Source organism: Falco biarmicus, chromosome 5 (assembly GCF_023638135.1).
Source record: "Falco biarmicus isolate bFalBia1 chromosome 5, bFalBia1.pri, whole genome shotgun sequence".
Classification (NCBI taxonomy): domain Eukaryota; kingdom Metazoa; phylum Chordata; class Aves; order Falconiformes; family Falconidae; genus Falco; species Falco biarmicus.
Window position 1 is genome coordinate 34,538,984 of NC_079292.1, and position 26,414 is coordinate 34,565,397.

The following is a 26,414-nucleotide window of genomic DNA, read 5'->3' on the forward strand; positions in this document are numbered from 1 at the left end:
TATTTATATGTCTATGACAGCTTCACTTGTCTCTGAAATACCCATGTCTCAGGATAAGGATTTATTTAGTTGGTTGGTCAGTTTTTTAAGAATTTGTTTACTACTTAATTCGAGACTACTATTAGCTCAGAAATTTTATGTGAGCAGAAGGCAGCTGCTAAAGCAGTAACTTGATCGCATTGTCAAGGTACTGTCTCAGCCTCTCAAATCTGCTTGGGAAATTGTTTTAGCATTTTTAATTTCTCTAACATTCTAAGGTCAAACACTCATTTTGTCACCTACCATTGTCACTTGCTCTCCCTGATAATTTCCCTCCCTGCTTCTCCCATTTTCCAAAACTTCTTCGTGACCTACTTGGAATAAACAGGTTGCCTTACAGTGTGCAGGGCTGAACAGCACATCTGGACTGGGAGCGCTATCTCAGTAGGTTTCCTTCAAACATGTATTTTTCTCTGTCCCAGTGCACCAGGCAGGGAAAACAGGCACCACTTACTTCCCTTTGAAAAGCACCACTGGTGAATTGCCCTGCAGCCTCCCGGAACCGGGGCAGCCTAGCTGGATGTGATGGCTGGCATCACGGGGCCCTAACTTGGTACATATACAGATCACAGACTGAGAGGAAAAAATTGCAAATCTGATCAACTGAAGGCGAGACACTGAGCAGGGAGCTGCACAAGGCAAGTATCACTGATAGTACTAAGCTTCATGTCACATCTAACTCAGCTGCAGCCGGCCTCCCTTCAAAACCTCAGCACCTCATAGCTAGCATTTACAGATCTCCATCATCAGGGAATTCATTTTGCTCTTAAAGAGACCAACAGAGAAGCACAACAGAAGATTTGAGACAGTTTTCATAGCTGCCATGGAGTCTCATGGAACCTTACCCTTAATCACAACAATAAACAGCAAAAGTTTCCAGCCTAAACTGCCTGTTGTCACTCAGACAACCCCCTTCTTAAAGTGGATTGTCATGCTCGATGTTCAGGACTAGGGCAGGTTCACAGCTGCCTCAGAACTCATGGGAGGTCTGAAGCAAACTCCTTTGGCCTCACTTTTCCAGAGTTTCCCAGGTGTAAAATGTAGTAAGGATCCTTTCTTCTGCTTGACAATAAATTTGTAATAATTTGGTTACTCTACCTGCTCCTGTAATGCAAATTATTTTGTTACACTAACCCACAAAAGTTTATTTCATTTTGCCCATCAGAGGAAAGCACGTCTTCATGTATTAGCTCAGTCTTGTAAGTTATCAAGAATGTTCTTTCACATTTAATGATAGGAAAACAAGTTGGAATCTTTGGACTTTGATACCCCTACCTGCTAGGCCTGAGGTACACAGACAGTTCTGCAGCTGAACAATTTATGAGTGGAAGATTGCTTAGCGCACTCTGAATCTCCAGTGACAAAACCAAGCTCTACTGAGCTGGCTTGTTTCCTACTGGCGTAACAGAGCACTATTTTATCTATTGTTAGATGCTAGTTCTGCAGCTGGGACACCACAGATCAATGACCCTACTACCCAGTAGCCTTCCTATCTATCACAGCTCTGTGCAGTAACTACAGCATGGCAAAGCTTTCCTGTCTCTCATAACCTCTTCAGAATGACTCACAAATGCAAAAAAAAAAAAAAAAAAAAAAAAATCAGAGGTACACTATGTCAGCAGGTCCTATATAACAGGCAGGGAAGATTCAGGTGATGCAAGTATTTTAACCATGCTGCCTGCCTATGCATCCCACAGAGAGACTGCTTCTCCCTGGAGAGGATGCTTTTGCAACTTTTATTTTGCAGGTGGACTTTCCCATATCAATGCCAGATCAAAGGACATACATTCATGAACTGAAAATGTTTATTTCTTCTTTGTTCTAGCTAGTGTACAACAGAGCTGGTATATGGCTATGGGAATACTGCTAAACTACAGATTTTGTTTAGAGCTCAACTCATTTTTCTGAAGTTCACAGCATTTGTACGTAACACAAGTGAACACTTAAAATCGCTGGCCAAAAAATTGGAAGTTCCTTGAAGCAGCTATCAAAAAATATCTGTTCTAGAAGTTATGTCAGGGTGCCACACAGCAATCTTATTTCTCTTGTGAAATGGAATTCATGTTGATATTAAGAAATAAATAAGCATACTTTTATTTCTAAAAGGCACCTTATTGCCTATACTCAGAATTCAGAAACTGTGATCTTCTTTAGTTTACGCACACGTTTTCCTCTCCTCTCATGAGAGAACAGTCACCGTTGTCTGAAACCCTAAGCTATACACCTTTTAAGCTTAAAAAATTGCAGAATTTTGAAGGGGAAATTTAAATCCAAATGAAGTCTGTGAGATGTTTTTGTCATTTTTTCCCCCCTTAGAGGTACTGATTGTCCATTTCAGCACAGTTTTCCTTAAAACTATTTGTAACATTGACTGTAGTTTGATGATATATTAGCAACCTTAAGACCATCCATTTGATTTTAACAGGAGGACAAAAATCACAGCGCAGGGTAGCTAGTATATACCAAGAAATAAACTGCATCTACATCTGACTTGCCCAGTTCACCACCAAGTCTTTGTCTATACAGGTGTGCTACAGCAGGGAGGAGAACTTTCAAGTCATCATGTGGCAGAACAGGGAAAGAAATGAAGCTATGGAAAAGTATCAAAAAAGCATAAAGAAAGACGGACTTCACAAGGATCTAAAAAATAAAACAATATTATTCAATGTAAGGTCAAAAAGGAAAGGAGGAGGAGAACAGGTACGGTTATTATTAATGCAAGAGATGCTGACAGAAAATATAAGTCTCAATACCTAATCAAATCACAATTTAGTTGATAAAAAAAGGACTTCATTAAATCATTGACAAGTGGACTAGCCAAAGGAGCTTCTTCAACAAAGATGTACAATCTGTACCCGGATTATCAAAGATACACACGCCAACTCTAAAGTCTATTTCTGTGAATGATATAGGTCTGCTGGAAAATCTGTGATAAGAATGTAGACTTGATTTTTAAGTCATGAAGATACGGGAAACACAGGTTTTCAAGCAGCCAGCAAAACCATCCCACATTCTAGTAGCACTAAAGGGATTTTAATCAACCAACAGCTGTTGGTAATAGGCATCTACCAAATGATAGACTGGCTTGGAACAACTAGGAATACAAATGATGATTTTTGATCCAGGATTTAGAAGAAAACAATGAAAGGAGAGCCTACGGTAGATTTTATTTGAGCCAACAGAGACAAACTGGTTGAAAATATTACACAAGAGGTGGGCTGTATGAGAATGAACATAAAATGAATTCACGATCTTCAGCAAAAAATTATTTCAAGAAGAAAGCAGAAACTGACAACTTCAGAAAAAAGGACTTCAATACATTCAGTTGTTAGCTTAGTTAATTAGTTGTTAGCTCCCAGGGGGAAGAAACCTAGAGAAGACAGACAATCCTTTCCTTGCTTCAGGGGGAAAGAAAAAAAAAGTTTTGTCGGGAAACAGTTTCAGTGTAGAGGGAGTGTAGTCTTCTACTACACTTTTACTAGTAGGATCATAAGTCATTAGTTTGTCATTACCTTCACTTCGAAAAAGGAGCTTACAGGAGACAAAGGCTGTGGTACAAAATTCAGCCTAATTAGTACAGGACATCAAAAGCAATTTTTTCCTCTAAACACAGCAGCAGCCACAAGACTTGAAGTATTAGACAGCTACTGAACACAAGGAGAGTACAAAACAGAAAAATCCCCGCTTTATCTAAGCATTTAAAGTTCTTTGCTAGAAGAATCAGTTGTGACCAAGTTTGTCATAGTAGAAAGGGCAGAGAGGTAAGCTCTTGGATTTTAACAAGATGAAACGATGTTGGAGAATACTTGGGATAAATCTGATCATAGCAAATGACTTTGCACAGAAACCACGCTTACAGAGTAGGCTTATTAAATCTCTGCCATCATTATTTCAAGAGCTCAGGGGATGGACAAGTGACAAAAGACTGGGAAAAGGCCAAAATTACGTCCATTTGCAAGAAGATATTGGGGAGGAAGGGCTGAAGAATTATGGACCAGTCTAATTTCATTTGTTTGAGAAAACAGAAGTACGCAAATTATTCTTAAAGACCTAGAAGATAACAGATGATTAAGCAGCCAAGATGGATTTGCTGAGAACAAATTGAGTCAAGCAAATCTCATTTCCTCTTATGACAGTCCTGTGGACCAAAGCAAAACAACGTGTCATTCATCTTGATGGTAGTGAAGCATTTGGCATGGTCTCTCATAACATTCTCACGAGAGATAAGGAAACCAGGTCCAGACGAAACTATTAATAGATTGGTGCAGAGAACAGGAGAGCGCCAAGTACCTACCCTCACTCTCATACTACTTAATAACAGCTAAATGACCACGTAGAGACCACCCATAAATTCCCAGACTGTACCTACCTCAGAGGTTACATAATTTGAACCGATTTTGGCAGCGTAAGGGTTACCTATAGATGATCAGCCACACAACTACAAGATAAGACAGAGCTCATGGGAAGGGAGTCAGAAGTCACAGAAAATCACCAACCACACACAGTCATTCAGTCTGCCCTGGAAGTCCACAAACACCTCAGAAGTGCTTGCATAATAGACTGCAGGATCTACAAAGGTACCCTCTGATGAGACAAGCATCTAGCAGAAGACAGACGTGCCTTCCAACAGCAGATAGTCTAGCTAGTCTATTATAGACAAACTTTTAAAAGTGCCTTCCAACATCGCAAGTCCATGACTTTAACAAACTTGCTGTATGCATATACTCAGGTCTATACCTCACTGGAAAAAAAACCAAACTTGTGGTATGACTGATCTGGCTAGAAGAACTGGTTAAGCCTGAGTTTTTTCAGCTTATGTGGTTCACCATACACTACACAAATTAACCATAACAGCATAAATATATACGTATATATATATCAGCACTTTTGGTAGCAGTAGTTGTATTGTTTTGCTGCTTGAGGAATTATCAAGTCCCTGAACCCAAATATCTGTCCTTTAAAGACTTTGCCGCCTCCATCAGTTACTTCACCAGTAAAACCAGGTCTCCAAGACCAGTGCCCAAAGGTGGTACGCAACCACGCAACCTAAAGGACATCTGGACCAATTCATATAGCAAGAGTATTTTGGAAAAGTTTCTGGTGTTGCATCTCATTGAAATATGACAAGCAACAGAACAGCTGAATACCAATTGCTTGTACGTAATATAAACGGCGTTTGCATCAGGTTTAGATGGGCACTAAAAAAGTGACCTCTTCAATAGGAAGGATTAGGTTTTTTGCTAACATGGTCTCAGACACCATCAAGAACAGCTGTCATCACATCAAACTGGGTCGGGCTGGGATGGAGTTAACTTTTGTCATAGCAGCCTCCGTGATGCTGTGCTTTGGGTTTGTGCCTAAAACAGCGTCACTAACACGCCAGCGTTCTGGCTGTAGCTGAACGGTGCCTGCACAACACTGAGGCTCTCTCGCTTCTTCCCCTGGGGTGGGCAAGAGGTTGAGAGCAGACACAGCCAGGAGAGCTGACCCAGACTGACCAAAGGGATATTCCATACCACGTGCCGTTGTGCTCAGCCATAAAAGCTCAGTGAAAGGAGGAAGCAGGGATATTCATGGTCATGGTGTTTAACTTACCAAGGAACCCGTGCTGAAGCCTTGCTTTCTAGGAAGCGCCTGGACTTCTGCCTGCTGCTGGGCAGTAGTGAATGAAATCCTCTTTTGTGCTTTGCCTGCGGGAGCAGCATTTGCTTTCCCTGTTAAACTGTCATTGTCTCAATCCATGACCCTTCTTGCCTTCCTTCTATTTTCTCCCCATCCCATGGGAGAGGCGAGTAGCCGAGGGGCTGGGTGGGTGCTTTGGCTGCTGGCCAGGGGCAAGCACAACACACAGAGAGAAAACAAGTGACTGCCATTTGCTGAACTGCTAGCCTGGCAAAAATTTAAGCTCTATGTAACAGGGCTCTGCAGTTAGTTGGTTAGTAACAACATACGTGTGTAGAAACAGTCTAAGAACTAATGTTAAGGTAGGTACATGTAGCCTGTATAATCAAAATACGTACAACTGAATTCCTTCAAAAAATAACCCATCTAAAAGACTTCATTTATTTGAATTACATGGACAGTTTGAAATATGTATTTGATTCAATTGTGAAATTAATTCGTGATGAGGCCAAAAGTGACATCCTACGATATATTTTGTTTGCAATTCATCAGAAAATTCAGTTTGTCCCAAAGTTACAGCAATTTAACATGAAAAAATAGCACACATTCTCTAAAAAATATCTTTAAAATCCCCACTTGAATGAAAAATTAGTTCAAGCTTAATTTATACAAGGCCTGTACTGCTGTAACATCACTTAATTGAATAGCAGACATTTTCAAGTCCCACTAAACATGAAGCACAGCCCATCTTTTAAGACCATAAAAAAAAGCATTTGAAAGCATCTTTAAATCAAATATAACAGCACACATGAAATCTGTTAAGTCCTCAGTTATGTATCTATGTCTCATCACCTTATCAATTCTTATGTACAGTCATGTCAACTGTAGAGCTAGTTACAGGTACAAAATTGCACATACAGAACGAAGGGTGAAGATTTCCTGCTTTAATCGCAACCAACACAGAATGCTTGTGGAACTCCCCTCCTAAGAACAAGCACCGACCTCTCTGCCATGTATCTGTCACACGGAGATGGCACCAGCCACTGACTAGAAACATTCAGAAAACAGTCAACAGATTTGAATAATGTATTTTAAGATATTTAGCCCACCACAGACAAAATCATGTTACCAGCCACTTTTCTGCAGCCCACAGACCAAGCTTCAGTTTTAAGTTGCATCTATACAAGAATACTGACTAACACAGTCTGAGGAACACTTAACATTTTCTCTAAGCAAATTATTACTCCTGCACACAGGCCATCTAATTACCTCTTTCCAGTCCATTTATAATGTGAACCAACTCACAGATGCACTTCTAACATGTCACTAACCTCTTCAGCATTGTCATTTCTGTTGTTTAACAAGGAACAGTTTGAGGGGAACATAGATTTTACCTACAGAAAGTCAACCCCAAACTTGGTAAGGTTTCATATGCATCACACTAGGATGCACAAATCATTCTAGTGGTACCAAATCTTGTTCATGGTCCAAATTCTGAATGCCAAGTAATTTATAATAAAATAGTTTTTCAGGTTAGGCAAGAGTCTTGTAACAAAATTATTTAGAGAAGTGAAGAAAAAGTGCCTCAGTTGTTTTGAACTTAAACATTCTCTCAAAAAGTGGAAGCTGGAAGAATACTTTTTATAGCTTTCTAAAAAGTTTCAGCAATGGAGTATGATTTGGTGCATAAGAATATATTTGAAAGTAGCGAGGAATCAGATTCCTCACTGCTTTGGCTGGCTGACAGGCCAAAGAATTTTGTAGAGTAGTATGTGAAGAAATACTAGAGAGAAGAATTGAAGAGGCACCATCTGCATCTTAAATTCGTCCGCTAGAAAAATGAAAAGGTCTTAAGAAAAAAAATTGTTAGCAACAAAACTGGGCTTGTTGAATGTTAATGCCGTAATTTCAATTAAACTACAGATCAAAAGATGTTACTACTCAACATCATAGTATTTCCACTTTTGGTTCCTAAAGCAATAAGGACCTGTTTTTTATATATATATATATATCCTTCATATTCTTTAGGAAGATCAACCACTACAACAAAAACAAAAACTCCACACCCGACAGGGGTTTGAAGGCCACTGGCTACACTGTTCACTGGGTGCAAACCACTCATTAGGGACATACAGGACAGGCTCACATTTACTAAATGTATTCAAGACACCTGAAGCACCGATTACTATGGGCAACTTAGTATCATACCTCTGTAGGTTTTTTTTAACCTCACAGTATCAAAACCATTCACATTGGTCCAAACTTCCAAGAAGCTTCAGCCAATTCTCCTTTTTGTAAGCTATCATCTGGCCCTCAAACAGAAGACGACCACAAGAATGTACTTGCAAAACAAATAAAATCGCCAGAACAGGCAAAATAAGAAAAATCTCTCAAGGAGGTACCTACATAAATCTAATTTTTACCTTAGAACAAAACACACTGGAATACTGCCACAACTGAAAAGTACCAAGTTTTAAATACTCACCCCCAAAAGACAATTAAGTCAAGCATTAAAAAGCCAAACAGGTTTGCAGGAATTAAACAAGTATTGCCTCTTTTATAGCCTGACAAGTGTAACCAAAAATGTATTCAGTGTTAGTTTATTTGTTAAATCTAAACAATCGTCCACATACAAAAGAAATTTACACATCCAGAACTTCCAACCCACAGCCTCTCAGGCAGCACGATCCTCATTAAGGCCTCTTACTGTGTTTGTAGTCTCAGCTTAAACTAAATCCACCCCTAACAATGAGGGATAGTTTGGTGGAGGATGAGGTCCCTCTTGGTGGCAGCTCTTTGCAAGGCTGCCGGCAGCGGGAAGTTACAGGTAATGAACACTGGAAGGGGCACTTGATCTCGCCGCTGGGAACCAGAGCAAGCCCACCTACTCCAAGCTTTCCACAACAGCTGCTCACTGTTAATTCAGGAGCAACCTTCTCATCCTTGACATCCGAGCGTGCTTAATACAAAAGAAAAAGATCAACAATTATAACCAAAAAGGGAAGGCAAACTTTAAGGGCTGATAGTATTTCTTAGCAACCATAGCTGTAATTCTAAGCAATGACAAAATTCCACTTATATATCCTTCTCCTAAACATCTGAATATTAATGTTCAGTCAATTATGATTTTCTCCAAGATCTCAGTATGTTGCATATCATTTTTTATGGCTGCATACCCTGAATAACTAAAGAACGATGCATAGTTAATTGACAGATTTGCCCACTGATGTCTGTTTTAGACATTTCTCTCCACCCTTCTATAGTTCATTTTAACATAATTTTTGATAGAAACATTTTGCAAGTAGATTTCAAAGTGAACTAGGTGCACCAAAACCCTCTAACTTGCTTAGTGTATCTGAACCAAAATTGTGATTATCTAAGTTCTAGTGCCTTTATGTATTCTATGCCATATTAAATGAACTGCCAAGAAGCACAATGCTCAACAGGGAACTGTGACACACGACGCTTCCCAGTAATTTCCTGGACAGGAAATGAAAGGCTACAGATACACTGAGCTATCAATCCTTGACTTTCACTGCTTAAGACTCTCCTTATTAACTGATGAAAGATAGCACATGCATGGTATTAAATACAAAATCTATACTGATTCAGCTCTCCAGTGTTTGTTCACAACTGGTGAGAGAAGTTTAATCAGGTCTCAAATTATTGAAACAACTTGATTTATCTATTAAAGCCTTTTTGTATTACTTGTATTTGCTTTAGATGGCACAAATAACATTTGTATTATTGTAAAAGTAAACTGCTCCAGAAGAAAGCTCCACTATATCCCATGCATCAACTGTCTGGAGTCAAAAGGCATGTTCCACTCTGTAACAGATAATCCCACTGCTCTTCATTATTCACAAAATACGTATCAAGGGACTAACCATTGTTAGTTATCCCCTCTAGCTCATATTCTTATATCAACAACCAGACAACTACATATTTTCTCTAAATATGTTTTAATTAAAAACACTAAATAAGCTTTGATTTTTATTTTATATATGTACAATAGTTACCAAATAATGAATACACTGAATCAGTTATGTTAAATTTCACATAACGTCAAAGGACATCAGCATGGCATGGAACAAACTCACACTGCCTTCTGCATATACAAAAAAATCCATTAATGCTAATTGTGATTACTAATTTGGTTTGTGGTTGGTTGGGGTTTTTTTTTTTTATAACCTGCTTATTAATTCTCCAAATAATGTTGCCATAAAAACAGTGTAAGTAGTTAATTGATCAGTTAATATATTAGCAAAGATAAACATTAGTAAAGTTTGCAAGAAATCAATTGCAAAATTACCTCAAGTGTAGGACTGAATGTATTCACATGAAAGTTACCTTCAGTTAGAAAAATTCTGAAAAAGAGCCCAAGTTGGAGCTGTGCATTAATTTGGTCAAACTGATTCATACGAATGAACAGTCAAGTTTATTCGGATATTGAAAATATGACTATCCTTTTTAGTATTCACAAACATTTGTGTATATAGTGCATGTATGTGTGTAAATATATATATGCATATATAAAGTGAGGATATGTTAATGTAAAAATATACTGTTCATCCACTCCCAATTACACAAAATTCAGTATTTGGACATCAAACTGTTTAAGTATAAATGTCCATTTCAAATCTACATTCAACCAGCAACAAATACTTAGAAGTATTTTTGTAAACAATTGAGATAGGGAAAACCCATTCATTTACAAAACGATCCTTCTTTAACACATCGGCATCCCTTCAGCTTGAAAATTTTTCTACAGCAGTTTCATCTGGCCTATTGTGAATCTGCTCAAATCAAAGAGCTCACACTGTCTTAGATCAATATATGTGAAAGCTCAGCAAATGCAGAATTTTTGAATTCATTCTTTATCACCATCCATTTGCAGTTCACCAGCAAAAAGAAAATGCACTTGGCTACAAAAATATTAAGGAATGTTATTGAAAACAAAAGGCTATTTTGGTAGAAGAAACTACAAAAATAGTTAAGTTGAGTCATGTTGTAAAGCTTTAATGCAAGAGCATTACAGTACAGGTTTTCTTTCCAACCTTAAAGCTTAATCAACACCAAGTTTAAATATCCATCTCTCAAGTGCTTGAAAAAAAACATGCTCAGTAAAAGTCTTTCTTCAATTTAACAATATGTAATTACGCAGGTGTCAGGCTCTGCGTCTCAGACATCTGTTGAGTGCTGTCTCTTGTTCCATTGGCAGCAGTTACAGGTGTTGAGACACTCTGATATGACGACGTCAGACAACTCAACACAGCTCCACTTTCGTCCTCTCCAGTATCTGAATCTGGTGTTACAGAACTGGTTTCTAACCCCAGGATCTCACTAACTGCTTGCGGCAATTCCTAAAAAAGGGGGGGGGGGGGGGGGGGGGGGGGGAGAAAACCAACCCACTATTAAAAAATCACCATAATTAAATGAAAAAAGTTAACAAGAAGGTCCCGCCCAGTCTGCCCCCCACCCCCAGTAAGTAATAATTAATCTGAATTTAGCTGTACTGACAGCATCTCTCAGCATTAGTTCCATTAAAGTTACCATTTTCTGTATCTGCTTTTCAAGAAGACAGCAAAGGGGACAGGCTCAGGAATCAATTCCCAATTAACAGTATAATCTTAGTTACAAAAATAACAGTCTAAACTATTATAATTACACAATTAATTATAATTACCAAAATTAGTTCTAGTCAGTGAATCATTAGGTTCTACCTAGTAAGTCTGGCATGCTTTCAGTGCAATGCACCTTTCACCTCATTTTTCTTGAGCACACTAAACATCGAGTTACTTGTACTAAGTTATCTAGTAAGTTAAGAAATCATGACCAAAAAGCACAATCCAGTCTTCCCCAACAACGCTGCTCTAGAAAAATCAATAACTCTTGCTCGCAGACTTTTAGAAGACACGTGCCCTATACAGCACATCCTTTATCATACCCAGGCATTTAGTTATTTGCCAAATCATACATGTGCACTAACAGCCAACTACATACTTTTACTGTCTATAAATGCTCACAGTAGATATATTCAAAATATCTTTACCTTGCAATTCATCATCTGTATAGAAATTGCTTCTGCTTTGCAGAGTATATTTTCCACATCAATTTTCATAGACAGTTCATTGATATGCTAAAAATACATTCACAAAACCAGTAAGTATTATAAATGGTAAATATGCTTTATTTGAAATACAATACACTTAAACACACTAATACTGTACTGCACTGCTAGTAAGGATCACCTTACAAGCTTGTTCCTTAAGCTATGAAATGCTAAACATACTCTATTTGCTTTGACAAATGGGTACTGAAACCTGTAGTAGGCAGTGCTGGCTTTCACCAGTATCCAATATTCTTAACAGGAATCCACGGCACTTCTAAATGTGACAAACTATCCAGCCCTCCTAGGTATCCCCCAGATCACGTTTTCAAAGAGATGATAAGTAAGATTATAGAAGAAAAAAGCAAAAATTAAGATTAAACATACTAAGCAGTACTCTAAGGGGCAGAATCGTTTTCTGTCTGTTAATAATCTTAGCACTAAACATAGACGTAAACCAAATCATTTTGAAAGCATGGAAGATAAATATCTGGCTCACATTTAAGCCTTCAGAAGATAGTATGAACTTTTCCTGCTGCCCAACATGAAATACAAACACATCGCATTAACTTCAAAAAGTTAATTAGTATTTCAATAACGCATAAGAATTCAATACCTTTAATATTTCATTAAAGCCATAGTGCTTGTCCATTATTTGCTGTTTTTCAGATTCTAAGATAGCACAACAAAGGAGAAGATGAAAATTCTGGCAAGGCAATCCTGTCCACATGACCTGTTAAAATAAGAAAACCACTTTTTAAGTGCTCATGCTCTTCCTCAAAAAAAGAAAAGCAGTTCTTAGAAAATGAGTTGGAAATGCCCTCAAGCCAGGCAGCTTAACTAACAATAAGCTATTTTTGAAGGCAACTAAGTATTTATGCAACTATGTGAAGTTTGTCTTTTGGCCAATTAGTGACAACTGCAAGTCTTGAGTCACCAAATGCTTATCCTATTCTTTAAGACTTCTGTGTCTACCAGGTTGCCCACTATATACAGTTATTAAGCTGCCTGAGCTTGCAGTTCTGTGAGTGTGTGCGTTCTGCCTTGGCTCTTGTGAAATTCTCCCATTCAAAACTACTAACTACACAAAAGTAATTAAAACTAACTAATTATTTGTGTGGCTTAGTGTGTCTGCATTAAGTATGAATTGGTATAAGTGCGTTGTGCTCAGCAACCTCCCAAAAAGGTTCTATCAGTTATAAATAAGGTGCTAAAATTTTTCCCAATTTCCCCACTACAAAAGCCCAAATACATGTACACGCAGGTGTTGGGGGTAGGGCGGTGTTACTTTCTGACTGCAGACACATTGGCTTCTGGTCCCACAGAGGCCACTGATAATCATTCTGCGAGTTCACTGGGACTGAAATGTGCAACTTCAGTATTAATACCCTATTTCAGCATGTTTTTAAGAGTCACATTTAAAAAAAAGAAAAAAAAACAGTCAAAGAGAATAAGCACGGTGGGCAGAAAGCTGGAGAACACTTCTGACAACAAAAAAAATGAAGAAAAACCTGCATAAATTGCTCTGACAGACATATAAAGGGATTTAAGTCAATGGATTTACTCTCAAAAAGAGGCAGGTAAGAAAGCAGACTCATGAAGATTCAGTCTTAATTCATTAGCAAAAATTTCTTTTCTTCATTATTGATAGAACACAGCCTTAAAGCTCCGCAAGAGCTTACTTGAACTTTTATCACTAGTACATGTAAACAGAATTGCATAAATCTGAGAGATATCCAAACCAAGTTCACTTAAAATAAAGCACAATTAATCGTGAATGTTTCAATTAAGATTCAATTCACTCAGTCCAGAATTAAATTTCACATCTTTAACAGAATATTGGATATCTGATAAAGTATTCTCTCACTCCTGGAAAAAGGCTGGAATACAAACAGACTGATAAAACAGTAACTATCATACAAAATGCCTACAGTCTACCAAATACGGCCTTTCTACACACTACTGGTTCTTTTTGGTTTGGTTGTGGTTTTGGGTGGGTTTTTTTTCCACTCCTACTTCTTAAGAAGGAAATACTGACAGCTATACATGGATTTGATTCAACACCAAGTCTGCATATGAAGAGAGCAGACTACTACCCACACATTTCTGGTACACTCAAATTCTCATGGCATTCATACCATGAATCATCTACAGCAATCATGATGAAGTATGTCAGACAATAAGCTGCGTTAACCTAACCATGATATTGATGATAGGAACATGACAGTGCAGGCTATAGGGGAAATTGACCCAAAATATAGTCCTGTTTAACAGTTACCTTTTTATGGACATTAACAGAATATTTAACTTTCATGTCTCCAACTTAATGCTATCCTACTGGAATACCTACTTAAAGTAGTACTGGCTTCAGGCTTAACTGCAGTGGAAGCTAGATCTGGCCTCAAGAGGGGAAAAAACACAGTAATACTAGCAAGGATGCTTACAGACATTCTCTCCTCTCTGAGGAAAATTAGCAGCTGTCACCAGCTGCAAGAAATTCCATACTTTTTGCTACTGTTTTCAATACAGCTCTCAAAGTCTGGAGCAGAGTATGCAGTTAAGCTTATGTACGTAAATGCGTAACAACAGCATCACAAAGAGCTGAACAGATCAAAGAAAACCAGCATTTAAATTAGGAATATAAAAGTATACCACTCAAGTGTATTAACTCTTTTCCTCCTGTATCTTTCTGATAAAACTATGCAAGTAAGGACTCCTTTGTTCTGGTGCTACCTCAGCATCCATGAATATTCGTAACCAGTACTAACATATATGTAAAGTAATTTATCACTAGATCACTCCAGTTTTATACTATGTGAGCTGTACTAGCATAACACTGGAAGTTAATTCTGAGCTAGCTACGTAATTTTGTTAAGAGAATTTTTCTTCTGGGATTCTTCTTTTTCTACCCAGTCTTCCTGCACTATCTTGAGAATGAAGCAGCCCACTGTGCAAGAGAAGAATAAGACCAGGCTGGAATTACTAGGTAATATTGTCCATCCCTCCACTGTGAAAGAGGAACTGAGCTGCTCTCAATTCTGGGACATCTAAGCAGTGGCTCAGTATCCCGTCTGAGTTTGAGAGAGACTGCTGAAACATACCATAAATAATCCTACCCACAGGGCAGTTTAACCTGGATTCATATTTCTGTAAAAAGGTGTTGCATATAGCACTGCAAATACCATGTGTCTCAACTTACCCACACAAGGTAGAATGACACCTCTCTAGCACGTGCGCTGCCTAGCACACCCTGCTGCACCATGTAATGATGATATAACCACCCACATTTTCTACCACAACCTGATTGTTATTGCTTTGCTCGGTAATTAGGAGAGCTTAGGTTTAGCTTCCACTCCAGCTGGTGGGGAGTAGTATCTCCCATCTTCAAGGCAAAAGTCTAATAACTGGTCTAGTGAAGAATCTTCATTCCTTTTTTTGAGATAAAACACTGGAAGTCGTGAAGCCGGTGGGAACAGGGGAAAAGTATCCGATACTACCTTAGAGTTAGGTAACTCAGAGGACAGAAACGGAGGTCCAAAAGAACACCCTGAAATTCATGTATTAGACAGAAAATGCCCTAGAAGTCCTAGAGCTGGGGACTGGAATCTCAGATGGTCCCTCCCCTTCTTCCCATTCTACCCTTTGCAAGCAAGTATGTCACAGGGTGACATCACTTTCAAGTAAGTTCCCTCCATTCATGTGCTATTACAAAACAGCACATCAATTTTGCTCAGACTGAAATACCGTAAAAGCAGTTCATTTTTCTCTGCTGATTACAAAGGGGAAAATGGTCTCCTGTGTCTAAAGCTTGCCCTTGTAAATCCCACATATACACACACCGTTAATACCAATGAAGCTGCATAGCTATGAACAGGAAAAAAACCCAAACTGTTGTAAGCTGGACTTCAACTGTGACAAAGGTGATACTAGCTTTCACATAAAAACATCAATATAATGCCTTAATCAGTTTGTTTTAAAATGGAAAACAAGATTTTCATCTTTAAAACCCCTTCCCGTTCCATATCTCCTAGCAAAGAAATTGAATACTTGTAGTAAACATGTATTATAATGTGCCAGAAGAAGCCTACAAGACTATCATACATCAATAGTTTCCATCACCTTCCTAAAACAGAAAGAAAAAAAAAAGTTAGAAATATGGTGTGTTTCTTTTCTGTATGCAAATGTATACCTACATTAAAGCCAAGGTGATGCTAGCCTGAGACTATAAACTATAAACAAAAATACTACTGTCATCAATTTAAAAAGAAAAATTAATCTTAAAAAAAAATACTGAGAAGACAACATAACACTGAGGGGGGGGAAATGAGATGGGTGATTTTTTTTTTTTTTCCCAAAAAAAAATCATTATCATTTATACCTCAGAATAAGAGAATTCCTTCTGTTTTGTACACTTTGGTGCCCTTATTTATGAATGTTATTCATAAAATTTTTAGTCTTCTTCAGTTAAAATACCACTTCAGTACTCTATGATAGTAAATTCCACCAACAGATAATAAAAAGCTAAAAAAGATTTACTTTAGACAGCTTTAAATACTGGTCCTCCTCTGTATGTGCCTCCTTTTTCATTAGTGGAAAAAGTGAATAAAAGCATCAACATTATTTTTCATTATAGTACAAACAACATTATTTTTCATTATAGTACAAACTTTATGCATCTCAGTCCTGTTCTTTTCATTACCCTTCCGTTCCCCAATGCAACTCTACGTGATGTTATATCCTAGAATATACGCCTTCCATTCATCTGAACATTAATTCTGATGTTTGGGAGTTTTTAGTGGATACTGTGTTCTTGTTAAACGCATCTTACACAATAAACCTGTCCTGTTGACACACTCCTTGATTTTCTTGAAACAAAGAATTAAAGTGTTCAACAAAGTGCTAGTTTGTCTGAATTACTCTACCTGATCCCAAGATTGCCTAAATGAAGATCTCATTAACCTGGAATTATCAGAACTTCGACGTTTTATGTTTTACAGAAGTTATTTGGCATCATGAGGCCTTATTATCAAGATCAACTGCATCTTCTGACATCATTCTCTTGATGGTTTGGGCTAACAAAACCTACCCAACCAGTGCTTCATTCCACCTAATCTTAAAAGTACTACCAATATCAATGAATTAATCAGACACACAGAAATGCTATTTCTTCTAGCATAAGCTGTTTTCCATTAAAAGTTAACTAATACTCTCCACTTACTAATTTCACTTAAGAGCCTTATCTGAAGGATCCCGTCCAAACTGTTTCCAGAAAGTCAGTTTATTCCCCCCAGCTCTTAAAAGTATTTTTTCATTAACTTCCCAAGTTGTTGTTTTGGCTAAAAAGACATGACTTATTTTAATAGATCCCCAGCATATTGCAATGAATCAGTTCTAAAAAGTAAATCTTTTAGACTATTAATCACTTCACAGCGCTTTTTGTTCTAAACTCTATAGACTGCTGAAGTTTCTGTGACAAAATACCTTCTTACCTCCCAGAGTCGAAGAATATCTTGAAAGCTAAATTCCCTTTTAAATCTGATAAGAAGCCATCGGAAGCAAAAATAAAGGTAGCCTGAGTCTTGAGATTCTAGAAATAAGAGTGTTACATTGCATAAACACCAAATTTGGCTAAGAAAAGGGAAGGGGTGAGGGCAAGGGCAGCATGGAGAAGGACAACCAACACACTTTACAGGTAGGCAATCATACCACTGATTTTTAGGACGATAGCCCCTTTTCAGCATCAAAAGATACGTGCCAGAGGATGGCATATTTTTAAAATCAGTAACAAGATGACCCTGTTCTTCAATGGGCATGGAGCAATTATTGAAATCTTTCAGGCGTTATTAATTTACAAGTCCTGTACTCATGTAATATAACTATCAGAATTATGTTTAAAGACTGGTAAGGACATCAATGCATACAGAATGCAGTAAGTTGTTTTAGTTATTGTGCATAAATAACACACCTACCTAAATAACTGCAAAATCCACTGTCTAGTAAACGAAGCAAAGTACTCAGTTGAATTAGTTGCGTCTTCATACCCTGCATCTGTTCTTCAAAATTCTGATGCTGGATAGAATAAAATATCAGCACTGTCAGTTTTATTAACTCAATGATCATTTTGATATTTACAGCCATTTTTCATTTTTTTAAAAAAAAGTTTTGTTATTGCAAGAGTGATTCTCACCCTCTAGCTATTTCACATACGGATATTTAACTGTACTTCTACCTAATGAAATGTCTGCCTTTTACTGAAACTTAATTAAAGCAATGAACTGTGTTTCTTCAATAACACTTTTGTACATAATAAATAACATTTTATAATCAGCCTATGGTCTGTACCTCCAAGCAGCACCACTGCATTTAAAAACCAAAAAGACAACTTTTTTTTTTATTCTTATACCAGTCACATTGTTTTGCCACATGCACCATTCATAAAAGCTTATTTTGTGGGAAGTCTAAATTGCTTTTAACAAATGCCAAAAGGTAGGTATGACAGTGAACCCGTCATGAACAGCACCCTGCTAGAGGACTCCCATTTAATACAAATTTGTCTGTGACGGCTCTGAGTTTGGAATTCCAAGGAGTCAAATTTGTCTTCATGGCACAGTAACAGTATCACAAACCCACAATAACCCGTGTCAACCGGAAGAAACATTGACTTCAAACATAAGATGACTGCTTTAAGAGAATTTTAAAAACCCAATGAAATTTATAAAATAAGTTAACCCCAAATGCTATCCACAGCTTACATTGTTTATGTGGGCTAAAAAAGCCTTATTTTACCATTTGATCCATGTATGATACAAAGCACCAAAAGGCATCTACTTCATTCTCCATAACATACAAGACAGGTGACAGCAAGTCGCTCATCCCCTGGACATAACCTTGATGGAGAAAAAAAGAAAAAAGCCAGAAAGAATTCAGTCAAACTCAGCAGTTAAACAGCAATTTTTCAAGTGTGTAAATGACAGAGTTAAATAAATGTTAGCATTCCAAGTTTGTACAGATACTGTAATTTCCCAACTCAATCACCAGCAAAGACATTTTTATATTAATAATAACCAACATCCAGCAGATCAAACAAGATTTAGCAATGGTTTCTGCCAATCTAAAGAGATATAACACAAATGCATTGTTTCTGTAGTTGTTAACATATTTACAAACTGAGCCAAGACAAGAATTTTTAGTAAAAAGAGTTCCCATTTAGAGCTCAGGAGTACATACTGACATTTTTAGAAAGATTAAATATATACCTTGCACCATCACAAACACAGACTTGTAGTTGTTATTCTCATCTCCATCTAACACCTTGCTTTCTTCCAGACGTTTAAAAATCTTTTAACGCCTTCCCAATCCCCCCCAACTAAAGATTTTCTTCTCAAATAGATTTGAAGAAGAGATGTTGAGTTTCATCCCCAGGTCAAAAATATGGTGCAATAGTTTTTATGAAGACAATTTCACAATTAACATTCATTTTTTCTGGCACTGAATGTGCTTTAAGGATTTCTGTAATTAGGGAAGAAGGAACTGTTATGCTTGGATGGCATTTTTAAACACCAAAACCTAAGACCATCTATGTAACCAAGCAGCCAACAACAAAAAAGACTACGACCTATCAAAACTGAGGAAAGGGATTAAGCAAAGTATTGCTTGTGAGAAGCATGAAACAACACATACCCAGACCTGAATCAAGGAAGTGCCTTTAGGTTTCTGTACCCAGAAACAGTAAATCAAGTTCCTATGCCCTAAAAAGCACTTACAGGCCTTATAAGAAAAGCTTACATATAACTGGAGAACAAACTGGCCATTTTTACAGCATATAATTTTTACAAATACCTAGAAAACTGTAGTTGTACACAAAGCATTTTCAAAATTCTGTAGCTTTTTAATGCTTATACCAGCTTCCTCGTAATTCACAGCCCAATTAAGAAGAACAGAGGACCATGAGTTTTAGAACTCATTTTTCCCCTTCTTCCTGACTCTTCCAACTACCCTACCACTGATGCTCAAGTCAGCTTATCTACTGCCCTGTTGCTGCTGACCTCACTAAGTAAGGGAGAACACTACGTGCATGTCTATCATGAGTAGTTGGTTCAACCTGACATTTCTCAGTTGGCTGATAACATTTATTAACATAATTATAACTGAATAACTGAAAAGAGGATTAGAGTCAATGACTGTGAAAATGCAGAGCAGGTGTGAGAAGAACAGAACAGGGAATAGAAAACAGGTAAATAATTAAAAGGTCAAAAGAAAAAATGTTTTATTCCCCACACATTTAATACTATAGCCAATTAAAAACAGGTGCAGAGAAAATTCTGTTCAAGACAGTTCACAGGTCTCTTAAAGAATAAAACCAGTTTCATTAGTGCAGACTTAAGGAATTCATTCAGAAAAATGTTGTATTATCAGCTGTTCTGTTCCCTCCCCTGTCTGGCAGTTTGTGGTATTATTCAGACCTCTACAGCTGCTGTCAAAGGATTAAGAGCAGCATCGTACCGATTGCTTGGGTAGCTTAGAAGCCTTGGAAAGAGAGTCAACTGCACTACATTTCCATCTATTCTTGCTTGTTTGTAAGACAGAAGACTTATCCACTGCATACATTTAAGCCATCTAAACAATGTTTTTAGTAGCGGGTGGTGAATGTGCTTTAAGTTCACTTATATGTTACTCTGCATTAATGAAGGTTGAAACATGGAAAGACGTGAAACACAGCTACATTTAAACAGCCTCAATGAGTTTTAGTTTTCCCCTTCTTTTTCAAGCCAAAGATGAAGTCTCACTACAGACTTGACAGAAAGCACAACAGCTGACAAGTACTATGGCTCTGCAGCCAGTTTACTAGTGGTTAAAGAGTTGTTCCTGCTTTTCATTCAAATTCTGACACAACGTGGTATTCTGAGACAGAATACCAAGAAAATACCCCTAGTGCACAACAGGCAAATGTCATGCTGGGGTGGAGGAGGGAAGCAGCTAGAAGTATCTTTTCCCTCCTTCCCTTCCAAAAGAGTTAACAGAATCCAAGACTTAGACATCCAGCACACTGTGATTAAAGCAAGACATTATATGTTCTTGCTTCTGCAGTAGATGCATACACTAAAGCATAATTTTTGACAGACTGTTAAGTGTACTCCTCAAGAACCAGCTTTTAAAGTATTCCTAAGAGCACCCATGTTTACAAACAGCTGGTTCAGCACACTGAGCTTTAATTACAGCAGTGGCAGCTGGTTTATCATTTTTATTGATACAGCAGTCTTAAAAATTGATATAACACTCAAGCTCCAAAGACACAAATCCCTTTAAAACTCTGAAAAGCAAAACTGCTTCAATTCCTAAAAATACCCCACAATACAAAAAATCGGAAACAAAGAAAACTGAGCTACAGTGAAGACAAACTGCCACCTAATTCCCAATCCCACTTCAGCTGATGGATTCAGATGCCTGTGATAAGAATCAGACAGAAGAATAAACAGGATAAGAAACTGACCAAAGCTATCTGCAGTATTAAAATATACATACTGGTATTTACAAAAAGCACTGTAATCAATACAAGTTCAATTGTATTAACAGGCCTTATCATAAGCGAAGCTGCGTATCAGAAACTAAAAAGGCTTTTTACATTCACAGGAACACAACTTACCTAAGTCAAAGTCGTACATGCAATACGTCATCAAAATATCATGAAGTAAAATCAATCCTGGATTATCTTCACCTTCGTAGAATTTATTTGTTCGATCTGTCCTGTTTACATCTTTTTCTAAGAAAACAGTCCAGATAAAAAAAACATTCTGAATTCATTTGATGCTGGCTTTGTAGAACTTGTTTGAAAATATCTTTAAGCCACTGCTTTTTTCCCCAAACACTTTTGCAAAGCTTTGAAGTGTTTAAGACAACTGCGTAACTGAATGTCATTTCAACAAAAAATATTTTAAAAGAAAGAAAATCCTTCTTGTCTGCAATAAAAGGATTTGCTTATAAATATATTTTAAAGCATTTTGCTTTTTTTTGTTAATACTTTTTATGGAAAATTTCCTGATTATAATTCAGTGAAAATGTTTTACACTTACAGGGATTAAGAACAATTTTATGTGAATTAGCTACGCAATGCCATTTATGAATACTTATGCAATGCAGCATAAGCCATAGTAGGAAAGTTACCAGATGATCAGCTCAAAGACACTGTGATAGTTGATGACAGCATGTTTATAAATTCTATTTAACAAGGACTTGTAACTCATAGCGACCTGAACTGCCTGTTTCATCAGGCAGTTTTCACGCCTCAAACGTAACAAGCACACAGCATACTCTCTAATAATGTGAAATTCAAGACTGATGTATTTAAATAAGCAAAATTTTAAGAGTGTTTTATCAAAAGGAATATTTAGTAGTTTTGGACCTATTCTACAACCTAAGCCTAATATTGTCATTTACACTTCAAACACTTAAAAAGGAACAGAACTGCTTTAACAGCAACAAAACCTCAGCACTTTTAGAACTCCAATTATTTTTTTTCCTGTTAAACATAGACACTCTCTAAAAAGGAAGTTTACTAATCTGCTAAGATTAGACTTTCTCAACCCTTTCAGCTTGCCTGCTGAGTAACTGGCTGAAATAAGCTTAGTCCATGTCTCAGAGTAGCACAAAAATCTGTCTCCTGAACTAACTATTCAGTAATCCCACACATTGGTGCCCAAATTGCACTACCAAAGAGAACCAAGGATACGAAATTCTAGTAGTCAGCAGAACTTGATGAAATTTTTAAAAGTAGGTATAAACTCCCACAAGTCAGAATGTACACATACAAATCTCTGTAAGAAATTTTAGAATATAAAAAGACACATTTTCACATTCTTATTGTATGTCATTATTTTAATGACATTTCCAGTAAAATTACATCATGAAATAACATGCAATGAAGAGCCTTTTGTTATTAAGGAAGTTAAAAAAAATCCAGCCATTCTGTAACCCGGTGTACAGCCCCGAAGTACTAAGGAAGTTTTAGTATTAAGTATACGATAAAGTTTATACACTTCTGACAACAGCAACATGTTGGTTGCCAATGCCTCTTCATACAGGTTACTCAAAAGGTTGCATTTTTTCACCTTCATATTTAATTGTAAAAGTGTGTGCATTTTGTACAGTTAGGTATGTTTCTAAGGTAAGAATAATATACCTATAAGACTCCGGTAATCTCTTAGTCTTGAATTTCGTTTTTCCTGCTCCTCACTGACAGATTTCCACTGCAGTTTCATCCTGAAATATTCATCCCTGAAAAAAGATAATTTTGAAACCAGAACATGCTCCATTATTACATGTCTTCCTTTTTTATTGAAGCATTCATTCATCCTATTGGTTCTTTGGCGTAAGTGGGATAACACCTCGTTTATGTAGTATTTTTTAGTATAACATTCATTTTTTTAGTCTCACACACCTCTTTGCATTCAACAATCTTTAGCAGCTGTCCTTATAGTTTCCAAAAAGCTTTCTACACCACTACATGAGTTAAGAAAAAAGCAGCTTTTTAATTTATTTTGTTACAAAATCCCCACTGTACTCACGTTTTCCTTTTTTGCAGACTTGCTCTCTCTTCTTTAGTGCTATTCCAAGGAAAATACCCCAAAAGAAATTTCCATGCCTCTTTTCTTAAAGTATGGCAGAGACCCTAGGGAAAAATGGATATGAAACATTAACAAAAATACTGATGTCTATTTTGTGAGGAAACATTCCTATAGTGATTGATACAACACTTCTTGAAGTAACAACCTAAAAGAGAATTTTTGTAATTAAGCTTCTTTTTACATTGTAGCCAAATCTTATCTGCTAACTAGGCATCACACTCGGAGGAAACAGGAGGAAGAGAATGTGATTAAGTAGAAAACTGTAGAAGCAACTGGATTCATCCTTAGACCATAAAAATGAAACTTCATAGAAGACTTTTCTTCCCATATTTTCACTTCACTGCTGGAAATGAAAACCTTACTGGCATCACAGACTTTAAGAAGCGAAAGAGAAGTACCTTTAGAATTTATATATTTAAAGATCATGCTGCTTAACTGCCAAACTTCTGGTCTCACCACAAACTGTTCTTGAGGACTAGACTTCCATTTATTTATTTTTTTTAACTAATATTTTCATATAACAAGACATGGGCAACACGCAGATGAATCTTCCAAGCAACTAGAAAACCTAGTGTCCACTCAAGGACACTATTTATGAGAAATCTTTCCAAGTAATGTTCATCATTGTAGATGGCAAAGATGTACTAGCTGAATTAGATCCCAACTCTCATGAAGAGTTGAAAAATTCCCGCAGTATACTCATGGGAATGAGGCACTTTTGCTATCAAGACTCCCCAGTTTACCAGTCCAAGGCCAGCTTGAATACTCACTATATTTCTTCATTTACCATTAGATTAAGGCAAGGAAGATGGTGCAGCAAACAGCATCAACCACTGCAAAAACAAGTAGCAACTGGAACTTTTTCAGTAACATGAAAACAGTTTAAAAGAGGCATCCTAACTTTTTTTTTTTATTGAGGATCTGCACTTATGTACTGGAAGTCACTGGAATCCTGAGTCATAAATAAGACCAAGTACTCACTCATCCGGCAATGGACAAAGATGACAGGGAAATGTAGTAACTCTCATGACTGCAGAAGGGTCCTTAATTGGGCACCTCAGGCACAGGTATCTTAAAGAACAGTCACAGAAACTGAATACGACCTCGATTTCACACTACCATCTTCAAAGTACATTACTTAGTATGTATGTCTTTAAAAGAAATGTAATACCAATGTTATCATTCTCCACTTCTGCTCAAACTCCAAAAATGCAAGACTGCATGCTTACAAACATGCATCAACAGGTGCACAAAGAATGCATTAAAGGCAGCAGAATTCCCACCAAAAAAGATATATACTAAAGTAACATTACGTAGAATAGCTATGGGACAAAGTTCACAAAATATCCATCACAGAGACTAAGTTCACATTCATATTGCAAAAACCCTCAGTTCAATAAAAAAAATACCAGCAAAAGCATTTAAGACTGCTCTGATGAGGGCCAAATCCAGGCAAACTGCTAGACAAAGAAGAGAAGCTTTTGTTGGAGAAGGACAAGAAAACACCCTCAAAAAGAAAAGAATAAACCCGATATCCTAACACTGACACAGTGGTGTTTTCCTAAAAGGCACTTTGATTTCTCTTATCACTTAAGCCTTTGTGTTTTCAACTCATTCACTTTTGCCGGTCACCACAAGATCTCTCTCCTTGTAGAACATTTCATATGGTTCCAAGACCGCTGAGCTATTTGATTAGCGTGAAATCATGCTTTATGAAGTCTCTGCAAGAATACTGACTGGCTCATACTCAAAGTCCTACACAAAGCATTAAAAGTATAATGAAAGCAGCATACACGTGGTTTGGGAAGGAAAGAAAAAGGGGACAGAATCAGGCCATACGTCTTGTTGACTTCAGAAAAACAAATTACCCCTTTGAATATTGATTGCTTTATGTAGTCAACATTTAAAATTCTTCCTTCAGAATCCATATTCTTAGCCCATTCTTCAGCCAATACAGGCTCTCTTCTACTGACATCAGGCTGTTTTCCTAGATCGATCTGAAACACACAAATACATTATATGGACCCCACCGAAGTGCTTCAGTCATTTTAAAAAACTGCACAAATAGTACTAAGCTTGCCAGTTTCTTATAGTCGGTGCAACTACATTTTCACATCTGCATACCTCAGTTAGCAACTCTTAAGGATCTAAGGCTGTGTCCCCATTAGCAAGTACTGATGAGCAACACAAGCAAATCTTTAGAACAAGACCCCGTGCTGAGGGCCTGGGTGTATATATGTTAATATTTCAGATTTTGGAGGAGGGTATATATATGTGCATTTTAAATAACCTTCTACCCCCAAACACCTCTGAGCTAGCTTCCCATGGACTAAAAGCCTCCGTGCAACAGGAACACATTAGGTATGTGCCACACAGCAAACAAGGCCAATGGGGAGCTTCACTTCAAAAGCACATTCCTGATACACACTACCATATCTTAAGATAGAACTGAAAAACGACTTGGGTTTAGAGATGCTAACCCACACAGACTGCACAGTGTGACAGAAAGATCAGTTTAAGTACACTGCCCCTTAAAAAAAAACCCCAAGGCTCTATGTGCCTTCACACCAAAGTTGCAGAGCTTGTGGTTAGTCTCTGTTTCCAAACTGCACGTTTAAGCACAGCAGAATTCAGCAGCCAGTAATTCCTTGCTCTCTAAAAACATTTTGATGATGGTAACCACCAAGTCAATTTGTGTTTGAACTCTTTAGAAGTTTAAGACATTTGCCTGATTAAGACATATAGGTCAGTGTTATCTTCAGTATGTAGCATTTGTTACACTTTTTCTCATTGATAAATTAACTGATTAAGTGCTAGGCAGCTAGTTTTTACAATTACGCAGTTCACACAGCTACTGCTATTAACACTACTTCAAACTCAATTAAAAAAATAGCATTCAAAACAGTTTAACATGTAACTTGCTTAGATAGTAATCACAAGCACCTAAAAGTAAACATTTTCCACCTATCTGTAAAAGACACCAACAGGAGCCCAAAATGACTCATGATCCAATTACAAGTTCA

At 37.3% G+C, this 26,414-nt stretch overlaps 1 protein-coding gene across 3 annotated transcripts in view; it reads right to left on the minus strand.

Moving 5' to 3' along the window:
* Positions 1–9,641: 9,641 nt before the first annotated feature.
* TBC1D15 (TBC1 domain family member 15) overlaps positions 9,642–26,414 on the minus strand; it is a 37,246-nt gene continuing 20,473 nt past the window's right edge. For 2 of the 3 annotated variants that reach the window (XM_056338966.1, XM_056338968.1), the window contains exons 8-17: positions 25,260–25,388; positions 23,332–23,435; positions 22,947–23,041; positions 21,414–21,530; positions 18,557–18,657; positions 17,740–17,839; positions 17,260–17,357; positions 12,387–12,503; positions 11,714–11,800; positions 9,642–11,024 (exon numbers count right to left, since the gene is read on the minus strand). In XM_056338966.1, the coding sequence (XP_056194941.1) occupies positions 10,818–11,024; positions 11,714–11,800; positions 12,387–12,503; positions 17,260–17,357; positions 17,740–17,839; positions 18,557–18,657; positions 21,414–21,530; positions 22,947–23,041; positions 23,332–23,435; positions 25,260–25,388 (1,155 nt within the window). In that variant the 3' untranslated portion in view covers positions 9,642–10,817. Of the gene's footprint in view, positions 11,025–11,713; positions 11,801–12,386; positions 12,504–15,858; positions 15,894–17,259; positions 17,358–17,739; positions 17,840–18,556; positions 18,658–21,413; positions 21,531–22,946; positions 23,042–23,331; positions 23,436–25,259; positions 25,389–26,414 lie in introns of those variants that run through there. The other variant, XM_056338967.1, reaches the window with a different exon arrangement.